The sequence below is a fragment of the Plutella xylostella genome, chromosome 3, assembly GCF_932276165.1.
Source record: "Plutella xylostella chromosome 3, ilPluXylo3.1, whole genome shotgun sequence".
NCBI classification, from domain to species: domain Eukaryota; kingdom Metazoa; phylum Arthropoda; class Insecta; order Lepidoptera; family Plutellidae; genus Plutella; species Plutella xylostella.
Genome location: NC_063983.1, coordinates 3,521,478 through 3,544,130, shown reverse-complemented (window position 1 = coordinate 3,544,130; position 22,653 = coordinate 3,521,478). Strand labels below are relative to the sequence as shown.

The 22,653-nt window shown below is 40.0% G+C and overlaps 2 protein-coding genes across 3 annotated transcripts; both read left to right on the top strand.

The window, feature by feature from the left end:
* The first annotated feature begins 8,934 nt into the window (after window positions 1-8,934).
* Window positions 8,935-10,109, top strand: LOC119693494 (enhancer of split mbeta protein). Its single transcript, XM_038117169.2, has one exon. It carries the CDS (start codon window positions 9,016-9,018, stop codon window positions 9,724-9,726), a length of 711 nt encoding a protein of 236 aa, XP_037973097.2. The 5' UTR covers window positions 8,935-9,015; the 3' UTR covers window positions 9,727-10,109.
* A 9,564-nt stretch (window positions 10,110-19,673) lies between these two features.
* LOC105398351 lies at window positions 19,674-22,405 on the top strand. 2 transcript variants are annotated; one of them, XM_011570427.3, is made up of 3 exons: window positions 19,674-19,827; window positions 20,276-20,425; window positions 20,992-22,405. In XM_011570427.3, exons 2-3 carry the CDS (start codon window positions 20,288-20,290, stop codon window positions 22,057-22,059), a joined length of 1,206 nt encoding a protein of 401 aa, XP_011568729.2. In that variant the 5' UTR covers window positions 19,674-19,827; window positions 20,276-20,287; the 3' UTR covers window positions 22,060-22,405. The 2 variants fall into 2 exon arrangements, with proteins under 2 accessions (XP_011568729.2, XP_011568727.2); XM_011570425.3 differs by having other exon boundaries at window positions 19,679-19,827; window positions 20,279-20,425.
* Window positions 22,406-22,653: the final 248 nt, after the last annotated feature.

Below are 22,653 nucleotides of genomic sequence, written 5' to 3'. Positions count from 1 at the left end.
TGAACTTTATCTCATTGAGTTAAGGACGAAACCCAATGAAAATTTTGAAGTAGTCAAGTCATGCGCTATATTAAGGGTAAAAATAACATAACAGAAATAAGTGTGTTGGAATTTTCGACTCAACCAGCAAAAATCAAGACAATCTATGATTCTGCAACAATCTTCTCCTTATGAAAATATTACCTCTATGTACTTACAGCATATTTAGGATCTATTCGTACATAAAGCTTTCAATAAATTAAATGCATGAAATGCAAATTGAAATACTTACAGTTTACAGTCGTGTTATTCAATATTTTTGACTGCTGTATGTTTTAAACATAACCAATCCTGGCTGCCATCATCAAAATGATCAGTCTGTAATCGCCCATTTGTGGACGGTCTACGCTCTATCCTCAGCCTTCCTCATCCTACTAGTATAAGGTAGCAAGGCAGAACTGCCTGTTCGTGGTCTCGACTTGCTAACATCTCTTACCACACCGAACCGGTCATCAGTTCTTAGGTATTGTGAACGCTCCACTGCCACTGCCACAAACAAAATTGTTATTATTTTATATAAGATAGATAAATAGAGTACTCATTATTTGTACACCGAAAATAATAATAAAATTAACTAGTTGTAACTTAATTAGGGTACAAAATTCAGTCTTATCACTTAAAGCGATCTCTGCCATACAACCTTTAAACCAAAATTTAATATGTACTTACCTAGATCCATATGAAATTTCTGGTGTACTGTAGGGTGAAGTGTTCGAAAGTGGTCACTACGGTAGTAAGCCGGCACCACGACAGCTCGTCTTTAAATCTGTCCACCAGAATTGACTGCGCAATTAGTTTTATGTTACATGCCCTCACATCAGCCCACGGTGTGGCAGTTTATTTTTTACGATAACTTTTTTATTTATATAAAAAAAAGTTTTTAGTACGGTAACCCCGATGAGTTGTTTAGATTGCGGTACTTGTACTAAACCGTTTGGGGTTGTTTTACCTCCGACGTAACCTATGTCTTAATTATTTTCGATAATATTATAGTCCGCTTAACTTCTATAGTTGTCATCTTACAAGATTTTTATTTCGAAGTTATGATTGACATAATACTCACCTAAAAGTTTTTGTTTTATGATGACGATGATATAATAATATGACGATGATGTTCGACATAATAAGGTAAATGTCAGAGGTGTAAAATAACACTGAAAACTCTGTAGATACAAAGTACATAAAATTTCTAAACTTGTTTAGCTACTACAGATCAACATTATTATGCAATAAGAACTTACGTGGGTAGATGCCAAATATATGATAATACCCAACTTATCTACCAAGCCCGCCAATAAATTAATCAATAAATTAGATTAAATTGATTAAATCAATGTGTCATCAATAATACGATCCACGTGCTTTAATTTGACAGGTAAAATAATATTTATTGATTGGGATTGATTTTAGATAGATAAATCATACGCTGCTGTAGACACCCACACATCGTTGAAGACTCGCGATTATTTTGGTAAATTGAAGATGACTAGATGAGATATTAGGCTGTTTCCCTAAATAATCACAATATTATTATACAGGGTGTTGCAAAAAGTGTAAATCGGAGGGTATGTCTGTTCATCTAGGGAAATTACCTATTTGAACTAAAATTGAACTATTTATGAAAATTATTCTTTTCCTATTCATCATCATCATCATCATCATCAGCCTTCTATCGCCCACTGTTGGGTATAGGCCTCCTTATTTGTACGCCAATTCTTCCGGTCCTGTCCTTTTCCTATTAACATCAAATAATATCAATGAGGCAATGCATTGAAAAAATCAATGGAAATATATCGTGAAAACATCTATACTTACTTACTCTTACTCCGCTGGCTCAGCGACCCAAAGTGACTCTTGGCCTCCGATACAAGAGATCGCCACTTCTGACGGTCCAGTGCAGTCTCCCGCCAGTCAACGACTTGTAGCTCGCGCAGGTCCGCCTCCACCGCGTCACTCCAGCGGTACCTGGGCCGGCCCACCGGTCGGCACCCCGTCGGACGGCCCATGTAGGCTCTTTTTGCGCTACGATCTTCTCCCATTCTCTGGAGATGGCCTAGCCAGCGAAGTCTGTGGGCTTTTGTTTCTCCCACTATGTTAGCCCCCGCCATCAGATCTTCCAGTTCGGCGTTTTTCAGGACTCTCCAGCTTCCATCGGGTCTCTGTCTTGGGCCAAAGATCTTCCTTAGGACCTTCCGTTCCGCCACCAGCAGTTTGCTCTCTTCTTTCTGCGTTAACGTCCAGGCCTCACACCCGTACATCAGTATCGGTCTTATTACCGTTTTGTAAATTCTGAGTTTGGTGTTTCTGCTCAGAAGCCTAGACGTCAACACTTTATGCAAAGCGGCACTGCAGCGCAGGAAGCTTTGGATGCGGGTATCGATTTCCTCGTCGCGAGTGTTCGTATCCGTGACAGTGCAACCTAGGTATTTAAACCGGGAGACCCCTTTGTACGTCACATCTCCAACATGCAGGTCTTGTCTGCGAACGGACTTGTCCTTGTAGCGCTTCATGTGGAGATATTCGGATTTTCCGTGGTTTATTCTTAAACCAATTTTTCCGGCTTCTGTATCAAGGAGTTTCGCAGCTTTCCGAACCTCTTCAGCTGTTTTGCCCAGCACCGCTAGGTCATCGGCATAGCCAACCACCTTGTGCTTTCCATTGAGTTGTAGCCCGAAGTCAAGTTCTAAAACTCCTCTGAGAACATGCTCCAGGGCTAGGTTGAAAAGCATAGGCGATAGGGCATCCCCCTGCTTTAGACCGGTGACCACCGCGAACTCATCCGTCAGTTCTCCTCCAACACGAACCTTCATCCTACTCTCCTTTGTGGCAACCTCAACCATGCTCACTATTTTTGCCGGTATTTTAAAGTTGCGTAGGATAGTGAACAGCGCTTCTCGATCAATGCTGTCGTACGCCTTAGTAAAGTCCACGAAAAGTGAATGGATGCTCTGCGCGTATTCCCATTTCTTCTCCATAAGCTGCTTCAGGAGGAAGATCTGATCGACTGTACTACGGTTGCGTCTAAAGCCACACTGATAATCACCAACGATTTTTTCCGTGTATGGCTCCAATCGCTTGAGCAACACGTAGGACAGGACCTTATACGCTGTCGGGAGCAACGCAATGCCACGATAGTTGGTACACTTCTTTTTGGACCCTTTTTTGTGTACGGGGCAGATCACTCCTAGGTTCCATTCCTTTGGCTGCTTTTCCTCTTCCCAGATCTTGCACAGTAACTGGAATAGTTCCGACTGTACTCGACCCCCGCCGTATTTCCACAATTCGGAGGGTAGATCGTCAATGCCCGGTGCTTTGTGGTTTTTGAGTCTCATTATGGCTTCACGGACTTCTTCAAAGGTCGGGGGTTCCACGATTTCGCTATTGTGTTCCATAGAGCGGGGTACTTGTTCCTCGAGTGGTTGGCAGTTGAGCAGTTGCTGGAAATAGTCGCGCCAGCAGGTCATGATAGTGTCTCTGTCCGATATCAGGTTTCCATCATCGTCTTCAAGGAGCTGAGCCGTGGGTTGGTAGCCTTTCTTGCAGGAGCTTACTTCCTTATAGAATTTCCGTGACTCGTTAGCTCTGAGGAGTGTCTCCATCCCTCTTACGATGTTGTCCAGATGCTGTCTTTTGGCTCGCTTAATGATCGTTCTAGCTTCCGTTTGGACCTTCTTATATTTGGCAACCCATTCCTCGTTATTCTCAGCCTGGATTTTACATTTCCGCCTTTCCTTGACAATCTCTTCGCAGTCCTGATTCCACCACTTTCTTCTTTTGGTGTTTCTTTTTCTTCCCAGTACTTTAACAGCTGTTTTTACTGTGTGTTTCACACTATCCCAGTGATTGTCAATATCCGCGTCAACCGTGAGCTGGTTAAACCTGTTATTCAACTCTAATCGAAACTTTTCTCTTATATCTGGGTCTCTTAGGTTGTCTAAGTTAATCGGCTCCTCTTTTCTGGTGTTATTCCTTCTTTTTACCGTGATCCTTGCCCTGAGTTGGATACCAAGCAGATAGTGATCGCTGTCACAGTCAGGCCCTCTGTACGAACGCACATCCTGTATGGTGCTTTTGTGTCTGTCATCTATCACGGCATGATCGATCTGGTTCACTGTTTTTCCATCAGGTGACTTCCAGGTACCTTTGTGGATATCTTTATGAGGGAACATTGTGCTCTTGATTACTAGCGCCCTTGCTGTTGCAAATGATATCAGTCTCAGACCATTGTCGTTTGTTGTGGCATGCTTGCTGTGTTTTCCAATAGTAGGCATGAAAGCTGCTTCTCTTCCCACTTGTGCGTTAAAAACATCTATGTTCGTATTATAAATAAATTCTTAAAATATTCGAATGTTTGCAAATTCGGAAAAAGCGTGCCTTCTTATCGAATATTCTTTGGTAAATATTTTTATAAAGAGGCTGTCCGATCGATGTATGTTTGCATAACTTTGAGAAATCAAACAGGCGGGGCGGTCGCGCATAGCTAACTGAATAATGATGTTAAATGGATATAGGTAGAGGTATACCTAGGCCATGGAAGTAGAAAAAGAGAAGAAGAAAGGCGACATGAGAATGTGTGGGTGCGTAGGTGCGACGTGATTGGCGCGCGGCGGCAAACTGACTTACTTTGAGTGTGAATGTGTGTGTGTCGGGCTCGTCGTAACAATGAAACTGACTTACTTTGGGTGCCTCACTTTTTAGTTAGCGAGATTCCTTCCTTCTTTTTTTCTAAAAAAAAACACACACTTACGCCTTGTACTAATGTACTTCCTTGCGGGGTAGGCAGAGGTGCATTGCTGCACCCACTTTTCGCCAGAGTGTTATGTTGGTCCCAATACTCCCAATGTAATAGGGGGCGGGCCTATTGCCATTTTACGGGCACATCCAAGACCCGAGAACAAATATCTGTGTTTAAACGAATATCTGCCCCAGCCGGGAATCGAACCCGGGACCATCGGCTCAGTAGTCAGGGTCACTAACCACTTCGCCATTCGGTCTTTTTTTCTACTTCCATGGTATATGCTATATAATGATGTCGATCCCACAATTCGAGCAGCCGCAATCTAATTGAAATCAACACAGGAATAGATTGTATTTTATTATGTAAGAGAATAAAACTCAATACTTTATTATGATCAAACAGAGACATGTTTTTTTTCATAATACCTCTAAGCCAGCTGAAGATTGGAAAATTGGCAAAAAAATATCTAAAGAATTTTGTTGTTCACGTGACTTTTTAGTATGTAGGTAGTGTTGTATTTTTCATCTATTTCCAAAAGTAGTAGAATATAAGAGTGGATGAATATCAAACTGCCATATGTCACGTCCACGCAAAATTTGGGAAATGGAGGTTTTAGTTTTCTCTATTATTTAATGGTCATAGAACTTGCCCCGTGATTTAATCAGTTGACTTGTGACCTTAAGAATGTATTTTAATAAACAAATCCATTATAACACTCGCAGAAAGGCGTAAAAGTTAATAAACAGTTTGGACTTATAGCAGTTTGATATGTATTTCGGGTAGGTGGACATATGGCAGTTTGATATTCATCCACTCGTGCATCGAATGACCACCTAAATGTCACGCTCTTTCGGCTTACTATACCACTTTTCAATAGTCTGTAGATTACTTCTTGAATTCAGCTCAATTTATATGTATGTACTTGTTTATTTAAATAAATACATATAAGTTGGTTTATGCAAAGGTCGTCTTAGGAGACCAAATGGTATCATACCTACTCTATCTTTGTTGTTTAAATAAGTCAAGGAACATACCACAACATATTTAGTACTCATAATATGTATATTTAAAGTATTTTTTATTCTTATCACTAGTAACTGACTCAGACACACCTGTATTTCAAAATACCTACAGTGTGCGATAGTATCAGATAAAATGTATTTTCGATATCAAGTGCACAGTCACAGTAAATATTTTAAAGTAACAGAGTTTATTGATTTTTAATATTTTTATCGATTTAATATCGGTACAGTGTCAACAAAAAGTGTTACAGCATTGCATTACAGTTCGTTACTCCTAAAACTATCTTTAAGTAAATATTTGAAAGCTAAATTGAAGGAATGGTAGGCAAGTATTTTTAAGGAATACAAATATCGTTAAATCTTTCAGTTACGCCGCATATTATTCATACCAATATACAGTTATATATGTATGTATGTAATATATAGGTATGTATGTAAGTTATGTACCTAATAAAGATAAATCAGGTAGAAGTTATAGTTATCCAAAACTATGTACATGGTACATTGTTACCCGGGGGATGAAAGCCGCTTATTTTAAATACTTTAAGCTTTAAAATATGTGCTTATTTAGTCTATGAGGCGGGGTTTGGTGTAGCGAGGGTACTCATAGCCTGAGGGATTAAATAAAGGATTCCAAGGTAAAAACTGTGCCTATCGTTACAAATAAAATTCTTCTTTTAAAATTATGCATATATCAACACCTTAAAGGATCCCTCGCCTTCATTATAAGATAAATATATCTTCAGTGCTTGGCTTAAGATGGAATTCTTCATAATTCATCGCATTTTAGATCCAAGAAAGCTATTTTCCCCGGGAATTTCAAGACAAACATATTACTCTGTTAGTCAAAAAATATACAATTTAATTTTAATCATGCATTGCAGTATATTGTACTTACTGTTAATTAGCGGATTAAATAAATAAACACTCACAATCATCAGCAAAACAGTTAACACTGAAAATCAATTCATTAATGAAAGATGCTTACAAATGTGGGTACCTCACACCTACTTCCTTCGCCGAGTCCGATCACCGTCTAGGAATTCTCTCATTGTCATAAAACCGATACGTGATTCAATAAATAAGGACCCGATCGAATCGGCCAAGACGCGACCATCGGCCGCATACGACGTCAGCAACCCAACAAATCCGTACGCGCTAATATATTCAACACGACGATTGATGAAGTATAAAATTTCTTAGTACCGTCTCAGTCACAATGGAATTATGATAATTTATCGCTTGGCTTGTGCCAGCGAAGTGTGTGGGAACGCTCGCGCCGCAGGCTTTCCCACGAGCGCCGGTCGCGGGCCAAAACGTCTGTTCAACCAAGCGATAACCGCGACTTACGACGTTCCAGTCTCAAGTGAATTCTTGGCCTTAAGACCATAAGGTCGCAAGTGGCTGGTGACTGAGGGGTCGTTACAAAATCTAGAAACGAACGAAGGAGAGGTGTCGCGCAATCGGTACGCTTAACGCAACGAGATAGAGACGTGGTTCGCGGTTTTACTAAGCTCCGAATCGCTGCGTTAACCACGACTCTACCTTGTTGTGTTAAGCGTATGGATTGCATGACAGCTCTCGTTCGTTCATTCTATAGTGTCTCTTCTGGTTTTATTAGCGCCGCGTGGTGGTGCTTACGTCGTTGTGCCGTCGCGTGGCCCTCGACAGAATTGGAGTAAGTAGCCACGGCGGTTTCCAGTACACAATAGCAGTGTGCCGACTAGCGGCACCGCTGGGAACGGCCGACACCTCTGCAAGGTGATACCGACGATGTTTTGACTAATGTCTCAGATGCAGTCGCCAATTAGATGAATATTTTCACACGTGGTGGCAGTTATTGGATTGCTGCTAGCGAGAGTTCGCGATGACTGCGATGAGTGAAATCGAATTAAGATTGCGAAGTGTCATAGTTTACATTAATTAGACAGAATAACGGCAGGAATTTTATTGAGCATAGGTATTTTTCTCACGAGCAGTAGAACTAAGTTCATCGAATTGAAGTGGAAGGTTTAAAATATCAAATAAATCACAATCTGCTATCACGATAGATGCAAATGATGCAATCTTAATTAAAGGACAATTGTGAAAAAAATATTATTTTTACAGCAGAGTACCACATATTATAGGTTTGGTACCTTATGAAATGCACCACCTATACAAAATACGTACATATCTCGAAAATGTCCTAGTTCTTAATAAAATCGCACACGACTTGAAGCAGTAAAATCTGAGTGTCAGCGAGTCTTTGTAGACGCGTGAACCGAGCCGATAACGCGTGTCGCCCGCCGACTCCGCTAGGGTTGCCACTCACACGCTTCCCGGGAAATTATTAATTTATATTTTATATCTAAATCTACATTCAATCTCGAATCTTTACTAGTAACGGAAAAAATCGACCGAAAAGATCTAATGAGTGAGATCCTTCCTTCCTTATTTATTTATCTTTATATTTCTTCGTTGGGGGACAGTAATAATATAATAGCGCCACGAGTCGCATTTTACTCGCGCGGCACCGAACGTCATGGCGTTTGTTTGAGGGGTGACGTGCGCAGGCGCATGATCTTGCGTGCGTCTTGCACGGGGGCACCGTGGGAACGAGGGCCAGGTGAGCAGGGTGCGTCTTAGAACAGCTGCTTGTAATGGACTGAGATTTAATTAATATTTGAGTCTTATTGAATTGATTGAAGTGCTGAAATTTATTGCTAAAATATACGCAATAGGTAATAAAAACACATACGTAGTTGCAATAATTATAGTATGTGAGAAGAAAAATATGAAAATTTTCTTTATAAAGACAGATAAAAATTATTAAGTACTATTTTTATTTAACAACACATTTGCGAGACAATCAAATCTTTGTACTTATATTTCAAATACTGAATAACTGAGTTCTGCTTAGTTGGAAACTTATACGCAATTATTTTTTTATTAAATTGATAGCGATACACAAATACCTTTTACTCCTATAAAAAGTAAGAAACTGTTACATTACAACGTAACGGAATTCCTAATTACCTGTCCGAGCCACCAAGAAGCGCCCCAAACAAAAATAAATTTCCCACAGCGCGCCACCCCTAGCTTTATCACGGGCGTTTTGCCACAATCGTCGTAGGGCGCATAAAAGCGTACGGTGGGCGGCGCGCGCGCCATTCGCTCAACAACCACCGTCGCGCGCGCACCTCCCGACGCACCACTCACAGTGAACCAGTCCCGATGATCCTCCCCGCGAGCGCCATGTCGCCGCCGCACGGCGCCTTCCACCCCCCCGCGCATCCCTCCGCGCTGCACCCCGACGAGGAGCCCGTCTCCAGGACCTACCAGTACCGCAAGGTCATGAAGCCCATGCTGGAGAGGAAACGCCGCGCCAGGATCAACCGCTGCCTCGACGAGCTCAAGGACCTCATGGTGACCGCCCTCCAGGCGGAGGGAGAGAACGTCTCCAAACTGGAAAAAGCAGACATCCTCGAGCTGACCGTCCGCCACCTCCACAGCCTCAAGCGACGAGGACAATTAGTGCTTAAAAATGAAATGTCTTACGCGGAAAGATTTCGTGCCGGATTCACGCAGTGTGCCACGGAAGTGTCTCAGTTCATAACGAATGCTACGCTGGCGGCGAACGCGATGCAGCGCGCCGGGCCGGTGGACCCGCAGGCGGGGGCGCGGCTGCTGCAGCACCTGAGCCACTGCATCAAGCGGCTGGAGAGCCCCGCGCCGACGGGCGGGGTGGCGCGCCCCACGCCGCTGCCCGCCGTGCCCGCGCCCGCCCACCTCCAGCACCAGCCCGCAGAGTCCCGGGCGCTGAAGAGGCCGGCGGAGGCGCTGGAGACCACGAGCCTGGGCAAGCGGCAGTACGCCCCGCCCTCGCCGCCGCACAGCCCCGCCTCCGAGCCCGACCCCGCCCACTGCATGTGGCGGCCCTGGTGATGCCCCGGCTCCGGCCAGGCTCAGGCCTAGTGTGATATCATTACTGTTGTTGTTTGTACCCACGTTCCTAGAACTCAGTGTTGAAAGCGATGCATGGCTAGTTTGAACCACGTTTTGATTGTTGTTGTGTTTTCTTTTTAATTTAATAAATAAGGCTTTGTTTTACGGTTTAGATTTGTTTTTTCGTATTCCTAATTTGAACGTCTTCCGCATCCGCTTTCAGAGCATTTACTTGTTAGATTTTTAAAGTACCATAGTGTATGTAGCACCTAAGTTAAGACTGTGATACTCAAGTTAGCCCAGTAGTGACAAGGCTGTAGGTGTAGCTGTAGGAAAATAATCAATAAGAACTAAAAAAGCAATAAACATTGTTTCTATACTACAACTATGTTTTAATTTAAATACTCCTGAAAATCACCGAGTGAAGTAGATTCCTGAAGTCTAACCTTTATTTTGTTGCTAACTTACCTTGCCTCCAATAATATGTATTTATAATAAATTAATAATATTTAATGCATTAAAAACGACATTACCATCCAAACGAGCGCTTAGCTAATAAATGATCGAATTAGAAACACAACACCGAGAAAGCGATTCGACGTATCGTCAAATAATCATCAACTCTAGAGATTAGCGTTAAAAATTAGCATTAAAAAACGCCTAAGCTAAAGCCCAGGCTTCCCTTCTCATCAATAACCATTCTAAATGGCGTAAGTGATAATAAATTTTCATCATTATCACGTGAAAAGATACTAATATAAAAGCATCAAGGGTTCATGAAATATTCAAACGTTTTTTTCGTGTCTTCGAAATGTTATTCTCACGCTTTCCGCCGGGCGTGACGGGGGCACTAAGATGCCGCTTCTGTCATTCTCTTTGAGATCTTAAGTACCTAACACCTTTAAACATTGTAGGTAGCTTTAGGGAAATGGCTATGATTGAATTACTTACATTTTGAATACATGGAAAGTAATACAAATATTACAATCGCTAATAACGGGTATCTCCCTATGGACTGTGAGAAATATGGGTCTAAGTATGTAGTCTATACTACATACTTAGATCCATATTCCTCACAGTCCTCATCATTCTTTCTTTATACATATACCACTATCAGCTACCCATCTGTTGTTACATCCAAAGGAGCCTTACGTTACATTTTGTACGTGGATATATTGGATTGGTACGAAAGAGTAGTACCTAAATTCTATTATGAATAATGCTGCGACTACCAATTTTTTCCCACACACGGCTAAGCGTTAATCGCAGGAGTCTCATCCCATCATCAAAGCTGCCAACTCCGCAGTTGCCGAGCAATCAACTCCTCAATAATTACCTTTTTAGCCGCCCAAGATCGTATCGTGCCGAGGTAGCACCAGACCAAGGTGGGGCCACCGGCGCACGCGCTTGAAGAAATTAGTCCGGTAATACCCTAATTGGTTTCTACTGTCCGTGCGTGCGCGGCCGTGGGAACAGAATACTACCACAATTTGAATATAGAATGGTAGTTATGGTAGTTGGTAGTATTATAACGATGCCGAGAGCTATTTTGATTCGGTATAGTTTTGGTAACTGTGGGAACGGGCGATAGTAAGGCGATTAAATTACGCTTCTGAAGCGTTGAGGCTTTTAGATGATGGCTCGTGATTGTCTTTAATTGTTTCTTGTTAAAGCGTGGCTTGAGAGGCTTCTTCAGTGTTTTAATTAAGTAGCTTATACTTAAGACGGAGGGAAAGTTAGGTTATGTCTTAACCTCTCTTACCTGTAACAGTTTAACTGGATGATGATGAGTGATAAGACTAAAATGATGATACAATCAAGGCGGGAATTTTGTTGAGTACCTATGTATATGGAAAATAAAATGTGAACTTTTTATAGCTATGGCCTATTTACGTTTAAATAGTTCAAAATAAGTGGCCAGTCTTATCGCGGTAGACTGAATACGTAACAAGACAAATGGAAGTAAAAGTGGAAAACTTTTTGTTCGTCTGTGCTGTACCTACCGATTTAGCCTTATGTAACTTTAGACACTTTCAATGGACTATATAGATGCCTCGAGTGATCTATCATACCATGCAGCATTTACAGTCTCCAGGTAAATCAGTCGGTATCTGATTTTACAGAAGACTTTTTTGAAAGTTTTAATGGCTTCACAGTGTTTTCTTATTTTTTTTTCACTTTTAAAATTAGAGATTGCTTTCAGAAGATTAAAACTGAACAAAAGCACAGTACAAAACATTTACAGTTATTTTATGGTCAGTATAAAAATAACTATTAGTTCTAGTTACCGATTAGTGCTTGTATAAAAGTCTAGACTTGCGATTACCTACGGCTATCAAATCACAACTTAATAAAGCTATAACGATAAAACCAAGCACTATAAATAATTTTATCTTATAGGTATTTTTATAGTTTTATATCCTTTGACTGAAAAAATAGGTGTTTGCAGTTTGACAAGTGTCTGTGCCATCGAGTCTTCCAATTTAAATGCGCTTTTATCGGTCGTATATAAGAAACTTAATCCAGAGCTTCCCTAACTATACCTATTCCTAATTTACAGTTAATAGTGATGACCGGCTATTGTATTGTTATTGTCTCCTCTAAGTCACTATCTCCAGTGGTGTCTATCAGACCTGCATAGGTCTTTCACATTTTCATCAAAAACAATAAGTAATAAATAAAAATTAAGTCTGCAAGAACTGAAATGTGAATAGGATGGATAATAACTTATACAAGCTTATAACATTACAAACAATGGTGGTATATCTTTGCATCGGTATTCATTACTTGCTGTAATAAATTATCTGATTTATTTTTATGTGAATTTCTCGCGATGTTATGAGCAAAGTAGGCATAGAAATAGAGATATACCAAGTATGAATTGGTAAATAGAGTAGATACCTACCTAATTCATAATTTTACCTAGGTACATAGTTTCGTATTTTTTATTTTAAAAAAAATTAAACTGTAACAATCAAAGCAACACAATAGCTGTAGTGGGCCCTTTTCATTAAAAATTTACCATAACCATCACTCCTCCACATTCTTATCCTTTAAAATAACTTTCACTTCCATTCCACCCCGCACAAGTTAATTACTTTCAGGTTGGCAACGCGTGCAGTTGATAACGTTGGTACTAGTGCCAACAGCCGCGGCGGGCGCGCGCGGCGGCTCACGCGCTGCCCGCACGACCTCACAGGGACACATTCAGAGGTTCCGTTAGCTTTGCAATTTAAGAAAAGTATAAAATACTCCTGATATATACAGTTGTTGCAAAAAGGGTATACTAAGCCGAAACCTACATGTGCAGCATGGTATATCTAAGTTCGAAACTGAAATCAGAATTTCAAAATTCGCGAAAAAAAAGTTAAAAGTTTCGGGTTTGGGTTTCCTTTTTGCAACACCCTGTATACGGACTGCATTTCAACAGCAAAACAAGTGCAAATATCATTTACAGTACAGTCAGCTGCAATAGAACTGCAAAACCAATGGCACAGTCCGATTGCAGCCACATAAACCATTATATCCTAACTAATATTATAAATGCGAAAGTAACTGTGTCTGTCTGTCTGTCTGTCTGTTACTCTTTCACGCCAAAACTACTGAACGGATTTGAATGAAATTTGGTATACATATGGTCTAGACCCTGGGAAAGAACATAGGCTACATTTTATCCCGGAATTCCCACGGGAAAACTTTTTAAGGCGAAGCGAAGCGCGCGGGAACAGCTAGTGTCGGTATAAATGCCAGCGCAGGCATTCGAACCCACATCTCTGGTGTGAGAAGAGGGCGCTTACCCGACTGAGCTACCATCTTATTCATTATGTAATGGTGACTCCAGCAAAGTTCTTATGAAAAACATTCAGCATATTTTCTTTCATCTGCCTTTCAGCAAGTGTGTTAAAAAAAATCACTTGTTTCACAACTCCAATGATTTTATTCATAACTATTAGCCATTAAAATTCGTAATATATTGTTTCTTCATACTTACATAAAATTACTAAGTATATTCCTTTACGAAATGTATGTATCGATGTCTGTTTTATGATGTGATGATGGTAATTTAACAACAAAAAAAACAGTACATTGTGTGGAAAGTTTCTTTAGTTAGTGTGTAGCTACTTACCAAGACTTTATCTACACGTGTGCCGTGCCACGTTCTCAACTATCAGTTATTATTATCGCCAAGGTGTTTCATAAAAATATACTATTTCGGGCAACCAGATTAAGTTTTGTCTTCAAAACAAATTACTAGATATCCTATTGATAAACGTAATGGACAAAAGATAAAAGAATCCTATTGATTCACTTAGACATATTAACGATTATGCAAGTCATGAATTATTTGGGTATATACCTAAGTACTGGTTAGATAATATACTTATTAATATAAGGAAGAAAGCTGATACGAACGGAACAATTAATTTGGGTTTATCACGAATGAGGGGATTTTCCATCTTTTTTAATTTGATAAGACTGATTATAATCGCTATAGCTGATACCTATATTATTTTACATGAATAACTTTAAATATAAACATAATTATGTAAGGCCGATTCTAAATGCAGGTCAAAGCCAAAGAGTTGCCTTAAAAATGTATGATGATGTAGATGTTGAGAAGTGACTTCAATCGAAGTATTATTAGCTACAATGCAACAAGTATGTTACATAAATGCAAAACTTGCGCACAAAAGCTTAACTATAACATATAAAAGTTATATAAAGTTTCTTTAAACTTTGAATCGCCGCTATATTTCGTGAGTGGTATCGGTAAAAGCTCCACATAAATGAACCTACAACAGTGAGAAATAAAAGCAAATACTTATAAAAGTTTCGAGTGGGTCTCTGCCGGTGGTTCGCCACAGGCTATACTATTCCCACGGTCTCGGACAGTCAACGATCGGCCCACTGAGAATTACAACACACCAACTTTAATCCCAACATCTTCGAGCCACAACCGCCCATAACACAGAGAGCTAAGATACCTCGAGCTGCATAAGTGGACTGGTGAGATGTTGCCATTTGCATGCCGGTCTGCCGGCTCCTACTGTATTACCCGACCAAGTTCACTGGAACAGACGACTCGAGCGGATATAAGTCAACTTGGCGCTTCTGCAATCGACTTGCTACGTTAGTGATTTAGAGAAATCTAAGATGCGGGTGCGATCTTCTTTTATATTGTTTTTCAACGTGAAAATATTGATATCAGTGGAAATTATCTTCGATCAATTATTCATAATATACTTATATTGCTTTGATTGTGAATATTATTGAGTTAAGTACTTTACAAAAACCTGCTCCTCTGATGTATAAATAATAACAATAGAAAACTTTACCTCTCCAAAGAAGCGGAAAAGACGTAAACCAACGGCCGTAATCACCCATATACCACGGATTGCTTATTTTAAGTGGTAGCTCTTTTAGGCAGCTGAAGATCAGCTACAAAAAAGTACAAGGATTTCTTCAGTCACCAGAGTCTCCACACAGTTCTCATCCACCCGTCTTTAAAGTCTGTGAGTGACGCGACGTAATCTATACTCAATAATAATTGTGACCATTTTGCTCCCTGGACCCAATCAAGATTACTCGTAAAAAGTGTGAACTATAAACTTTAAGTATTACGCATCTTTTCATTAACTAGTTCTGACGAAACGACATCGACATCGACATCCGTAGTTTTAGACATTTCTTAATAGACGCCACCCGTCGCCGCCGCCGCGCCGTGCCGACAAGGTTTAACTCACAGTAATTTTGCTGTAAAAACCTGCCGTGATATACTGCCAGTCATTAAAAGCCACCGCTTTGAGGATACTTCCCGAAAACTTTATTAAACTAAAACTAAACCATAAATATAAATAAGAAAGTCCGACGACTTTTGTGGCACACTCGTAATTGCCTACGGACGTAAACTAAATTAGATTTGTCTATAGTAGTATAGCATAGGCAACTCACTTTATCAGTTATAAATTAATACGTTTAATAAAATAGGTAGGTACTTATATTTTGCCAGCTCCCATACCATTTTACCCGATTTTGTGAAATCAAAGTGTGATAACTACCTCTTCATATATTATATAGATAGATACTCTGTTGCAAAGTCAATTTCTGCATTGATTGACCCATTTTCGAAGAACTTAATAATTATTTCATGTAAAGACATAATAACCACTTCAGACTGCCCATTCTCCTTTTAAAGTCGTCCTTAGCCGAAGTTGGCTTGATTGACATACGGGAGGGTATTTTTATTTTATTCATGATTGATGATAACCTTTACATTACATATCACTAGCTGGGTAGTGGGCATGCCCCGTCGAACCAAAGTGCATGAGGGCACCTCCATACAGACCGAGCATTGGCTCGCAAGGATATTTGCAATTTCGCAATAATATTTTATGTCAAGTCAGTCTGTGTCTTCAGCCAGGGTTCTAGCTGAAAACCAGCGTTATGGCTTACCATAGCACCAAGCTGAGCTAGAACCCGTTTCAGCACCGGGAAGCAACACCCTTGCTCATTTCGCTTTAATTTAAGATTTTTATTATTATTATTTGTTTTATTTTATTGTCGTCTTGTTTCTGATATTTATATTTAATATCTATCTATCTATGTATTTGTGTAGATATATCAGCTGTCCGATACCCATAACACAGGCTCTGCCTAGCTTGGGGTCGGATGGCCGTGTGTGAGATGTCCCCACATATTATTATTATTATTATTCTGTTTGTGTGTGAAATAAATTTATTTTCTTTCTTTCTTTCATGATAGGAAAGCCCGAGGCACGTACGAGGGACGCAGCTCTTGATTCAAAAAGTCAAAAAGCCAATATTAAACCCCACATACTCGTAGTAAAACCAGTATTTTGTAGGTTTAACTCAATTAAAAACAGCTTGCAACAGGATGTTTGATTTCATTAAGTAAAACTTAGAAAAACACGAATCAGCAAAACATTTTGCGTAAACCAATATTGACTCAAAACAAAAATGGGCTTCCACCTTAAACCAGTACAAATAAGCTAGACCTTACTTACTGGTTTATTAATCTGATCAATATTGGTCTTGAAAAGTGAGTTTTCACTATAAAACAAAGCGTTTCTTTATTTTATTGAGAAAAGGGGCCGAGGCGGGTTCCCACGCTCAGATTTCCGGCCGCGGCGAATTTTGACAGATAGCTTCGGAATTACGGACTATCGGTACTCGGTAGCGACAGCATAAAATAACAAACATTTTTGTCTTATAATTTAATGGAAATTTGTTTTACGGGAAGTAAAGCACACTTTCCATATTTGAATCTTTACATCAATTCAGCTGCATTGTTATGAGCCATCTCGACCTTTACCTAGCAATTTTCCCCTAATTGTAGTCTCGCGTGCTTTGAATAATTTTAAGAATAATATTCTTGTTCTATTCCGAATGCGATGCCATATTTCACCAACTACGCCAGTAAGTACCTATATCTACTTATAATAATATTTGAAAGGCCGTCTACTAAGGTTTTTGACTACCTACATACCTAGATACTTCTTATAATTATATCTTCAGATTTCTAACTGAAATATCTGTGTAAGTATTTTTTACGTGGGTAAGTATAAATGTCTGTGTCTGTTGTATACCTATCGCAAATGGGTATTTATATAGATCGTGTAGAAAGCATGATCTTCTAAATTAAATACTCAAAGTTACTTTCACACACATAAATGCACTACGAACTCACTGATCAATACTTTCTTTGAAAACTTTGTCTGATATACCACTAGCAGCCATATGCAATATACATATACATAACATCAGAAAAGTACAAAGTATCGGCCAATCAATCGTCTTATTATTGAAATGACACATAAATATTATATATTGTGTAACACAGAAGGCATATTGTACGTTCGGTTGTTTTGCTGACGCTTCCGGCGGGTGACGGTGATAGGCGAGTGCGGGCGCCGACAAACTTGTTTTGTGAACCATACATTTACACGCCATACATTTTATTGGTGATAGTGATGGGCCGACTGATGTAAGGTAGCAATTAATTTTCAATGCGATTAGTGAATCGTGTGCTCAGATAGCAAACCTGCTCCGACTTTTAGAGGTTATAAGAAGGAAATTTACAAATTCATGCAAAATCACCTAAGTTCATTCGTAAGTAACATGGCAAAGTTTCTACGAATCTAAGCTCACACGATCATGTTAAAAATGAAGTATTGAGCAACGAAAATGACACAAGCCTTTAGTTATTTGAAACAAGCATTGCAATAGGTACCTACTTATCCTTAGTATATCTTATTTCTTCAACATCATAATCTTTACGAACAATGGCCAAGATAAGTTACGAATTAGAGTCTACTTTTTGTTTTTAATATACTTATAGTGACTGATTAAATATTTGCAAGTTAGCTTTTTTCTTAAAATTTATAAATATTTTGCGAATTTTGCTTTGCCTGCAAAGTTTTTCCCCTTGTAATCTCAGAAACAATGTACTTACTTAGCCTATAAAAGTATGCTAATCCAAATTTCATCAAAAATATCAAAATTATTTTTCTGCACTATCCCATAACTCCCATAGTAAAGTATGCAAATTTTTGGCTCTATCCAATCCTTCAAAAACTAAATCTTTCCGCCGCATAATTGCTTAATTAGCTTCAATTAAAAGACAGCCGAATATCGTGTGGGTGTTTTTGTTTATCGGAGCGAGGCACGCGTGGGAATCGAACCCGGTGCGGTCTCACACCGAGACGTGTTGTGTGCACCGACGACGCCATATTTGTTATGGTCTTGATGATTGAATGGTCTTAGTGCCGTAAGTAGATTAGGTACTTTAAATTTTAAACTACTTTAGGGGAGTTAAAAAAAAAAACGTTGATGATGGTGAAATATTTTTTTGTGCTGCTGTTGCTGCTAAAAGAGAAGATAGGGTTAGTGGCAGCGAACTATAGTCTAGTTTTTAAGCTCCTCTGTAGTATGGATTTACTTTACTGGCAAACTAAGCAGGCTTAGCTATGCAGAGTGTACCATTACAGAGACAATACAAGCAAACATATTATATTATAACAGAACATTTATTTGTGCCACAAACACGGTCAAACATTAGTCTAGTCTTATTGGTGGTAATAAACAAAGATCACAATAATCTTCCCTTGTACCGTTAACAAAGCGCTTCAAACAATAATTTTCATAACAAAAGGCGCCAAAATCTGTGATCCTTCTGCTGAGGATCCTTCAATGCAAAGGCTCGCGCCAATTTCTACCTGGCAGAGAAAAAATAGACATAGCTCGCGCGCCCTTTTATCACCACATTCCATTTTCAAATGTCCTTTTGTTTCCTTTTCAGAGGAGACGCCGACAGTAATTATTACCAGCCAGTGTGATTAGTGTTGCCGGCAAACTTTAAAAGTAAAACGTTATTGCAGTTCCGTTAAGGCTGTAAAATCTGTAACCCTGAAACAACGTATTGTTCAGAGTTAAAATAAAAGAATTGAATATTTACATAGCGGTATACGTAACAAAATTAAGAAATTGCCCCTATTGATTTGTTAATGGGTAATTTAATTGTGACTTAAGGACTGTTTCAAAATTATTAAGTTTTGAAAATTATGGATAAGGATATGATGAGTATCTAGGGAATAGGTAGTAGATATTAATAGAGCTAAAACTTTCTCAGGCTGAAAATCATTTCCAACAAGGACCAATTATTAGAAATTCCGACTAAGCACAACTAACCCGCATTTCAGTACCGCACCATCAACCAACCACCTGATTATGCTAATCCCTAAGTAGTTCGGAATAACCTATCTCGGAGTTACCGTAATTATTCACGGCGAACAAAATTAATAGTAGCATGAGACGGCCCGCTGTGAAGATTGCCTTCGTGGGCCACACGTGGCGGCGATGTATGAATGGACGGGGGCAGGAAGGGCGCGGGAGGGCGAAGGGCGCGGGGGGAGGGCGCGGGGCGAGGGCGAGGCCGGGGCGCGGGCGGAGGCTTTTTTCAGGCAGTGCGCCGAAGAACGTCGTTGAGCACGCACGCTCGTGTAACTGTAATTTTTGGTTTAGTTTTTTTTTTCGTTGGTTTGTTTGTTTTGTGCCAGTGTTTTTTCCGAGATTAGTTTTTAAGGTTGGTATATATTTTTTTGGATTGTTTCTAGCTGTTATTAATGCCCATTTGTTTATATTATTAGATAACTACTTAAATTATTAATCGTTATTACATACCAATTAATCATAATTATTGAATTAGGTACATCGCATAATCATTAGATTCATTAGATACCTTTGGCGCGGCGGCGGCGGCGGCTACCTGCGTAGCCGTAGCTTTCGTTGTTCCATATTTTAAAGTTCAACGCGCAAGTTCTGAGTTTTAAAACTTTTTCAACATCTCAACTTTTTTATATATTTTTTCCTTTTATTATTTTTATTTTCATCATTTTAATAATTGTGTACAACATAATTCGATTTTTTTAAATTCTTTTAAAGTTAGCACATTTTATAACCGAATTTTTTTGTCACTGCTCCCGATTCTATTCCCGGAATTTCGTCCTTTGAACGCGTTCCTCTTTTGTTAGCAGACAAAAGCGATGTCTTTCGACCCGGCCCCGCTGTCGAAGACGGCCAAGTACAAGAAGATCACAAAACCCCTGCTGGAGCGCAAGCGGCGCGCGCGCATCAACCGCTGCCTCGACGAGCTCAAGGACCTCATGGTTGGCGCTTTGGAGGTAAAGAAAAAAACATTCTATATTTAAATTGGTGTTTATTGATTTGTTGCTGATAATTTTGGCGTTGGATTTTTTGTTATTATGCGGAGATAGAAACAGTCATGTTTTTCTTATACAGTTTATTTATATATAATATATCTATTTATACACAGATAAACCTAGTTTCGCTTTTAATAACCTTCCATTTATACTCGTTATTACCCACTCTTTACTATAAAAGGGAGCATAAAAGTAACTGGCTTATAATTTGTAATGAGCGCCGGAATGTTCCGTCATAAAAATTGTTACTGTGTCGTCTTTTACTCATCATCAAAGGGTAATCAATCATCCGTTCACACGCCATTTATTTTTATCGTCGACCGGTCGTCCTTCTGTTTATTATACGAGCACTTATCATACATGTGCCCGGAGCGAAACTGGAATATAAAACTGCCTGAGCCATTACGAACCAGGAGCGCCCACCAAACTAGTTGCACAGTTACAATAATAATAATGCCCACTCTCCGACCGTGAGAACCGACTAGCCGCGACGCCACATTGTTTCAACTCTTTTATTTTGTCCCCAGATCGATGACGACAACCTGAGCAAGCTGGAGAAGGCAGACATCCTTGAGCTAACTGTTAACCACTTGACCAAGTTGCACAGTCCGAAAGATCCAGTTGTTGAAGCCAAGAAGTTCCAGGCGGGCTTCGGACAATGCGCCGCCGAGGCGTGCCGCTTCATCATGTCAGTTCCGGACTTAGACGAGGACGTTAGCCAGAATCTGATAAGTCACCTGTCACGGCTAGTAACAGTCCAGCCTCTCACCATTCAAGTTCCAGAACGCCCACACTTCTCCCCACCCCACTCCCCGTCATCTATAGTCTCTGACCGCCAGCATTACTACAGTGACCACGACAGATCCTCGTCTGACGCAGAAGACTCCGCTTACTCCGGAGAAGGAGGTTCGCGGCAATGGCCTCCAGTGAAACCCAACATTCCTAGCGGATCACCACCGAAGTCGATGCCACCCATTGCCGGGTTGCTAACCACCGTCGACAAACTAGCTCCACAAGTCCCACAATACGGCTCGGGAGAATACTTCGCAACCAAAGCGCAAAGGAACGCAGCGTACTTCAACAGAGTTCCCGCAGAGGCTAAAGATGCGATACTTAAGAAGATCCGTCAGCACATCATGGACAAACGTGGGAACGATGGCAATGGACCCTACGAAGCGAACATTCCCGCAGACTTGTCGACGGAGAGCAAGTATACTCACAAGGAGGAAGTGTTCAGAAATGAGCTTCCTTACCCCTATTCAGCACTTAACCTGCCCGGTAATGGTGATACTTTGGATCTTCGAAAAGTGAGGTCACCAGCGAAGGTGTCACCAGACCGTTGTGTGGCTGAGCGTCCTCGGACCAGCCCTGTGGAGATCGTTCCTGTGGACAAAGTGGTCCCCCCACCGTCACCTCCCGAGCAGCTGCCGATGGACTACAGCAACCTTCCTCCCAAAAAGAAGAGGAAACTGATTGAGTACCAGGAGAACAAAAGGCAAGAGGAGGCGAAACGTCTGCACGAGGCTATGCGGCAAGAGTTCCTCAGGGAGGGCAATTGCTCGGAAGACGACGCTTCCAAGTGGCGCCCATGGTGAGATGGACATCCATTTCGTCACCCGCTTTTGTGATATACATCAAGTCTCTTCCATGAAAAAGCTTTAATTAGTCCTAATTTATATTATAATGTTATAGTTTTTATTGATTGTTTAACATTTACTAATTATTAACTATTCGACATGTGCCTTTACGTAAATTAAGTTTTGATTAGTAAATTTAAGTTATACCTACGTATGTACTTACATCCTATAAATTGTTAAGTGCCATTGTTTGATCTCCATGTCTTCCAGTATTTAAACTCAATGTCACTGAATTTAATGCATAAAATGGACAACATGCTATTTTTATGATATTTCATAAATAAATGAACTGAAATTAAATTTATATTTTGTTTAATTTTTATTTTAAAATGTCAGAGATTCTGCAAAGCAAGGATGATTCTGTTCTATGGTAGGTACCTATTTACCTATGCCTGTTTAATTTTCTTTGTGGAATAGCAATATAAAACCATTTCACTACCATCAGATAAGTAAGTAGGTACAGTCTGGAGTGAAGAAACTTGAACGTACTTCAGATAAAAGGGACTTACAACATAAAAAGGAAATTCCATAGAAGTAAATAAAATTAAACTA

What these genes read in the sequence shown, in the direction of transcription:
- LOC105398351 (XM_011570427.3), top strand. Translation starts at nt 20,288, where the DNA reads ATGTCTTTCGACCCGGCCCCGCTGTCGAAGACGGCCAAGTACAAGAAG. An exon ending in TCATGGTTGGCGCTTTGGAG is followed by an intron (nt 20,426 to 20,991) that starts GTAAAGAAAAAA and finishes TTTTGTCCCCAG; the next exon opens with ATCGATGACGACAACCTGAG.
- LOC119693494 (XM_038117169.2), top strand. Translation starts at nt 9,016, where the DNA reads ATGATCCTCCCCGCGAGCGCCATGTCGCCGCCGCACGGCGCCTTCCAC.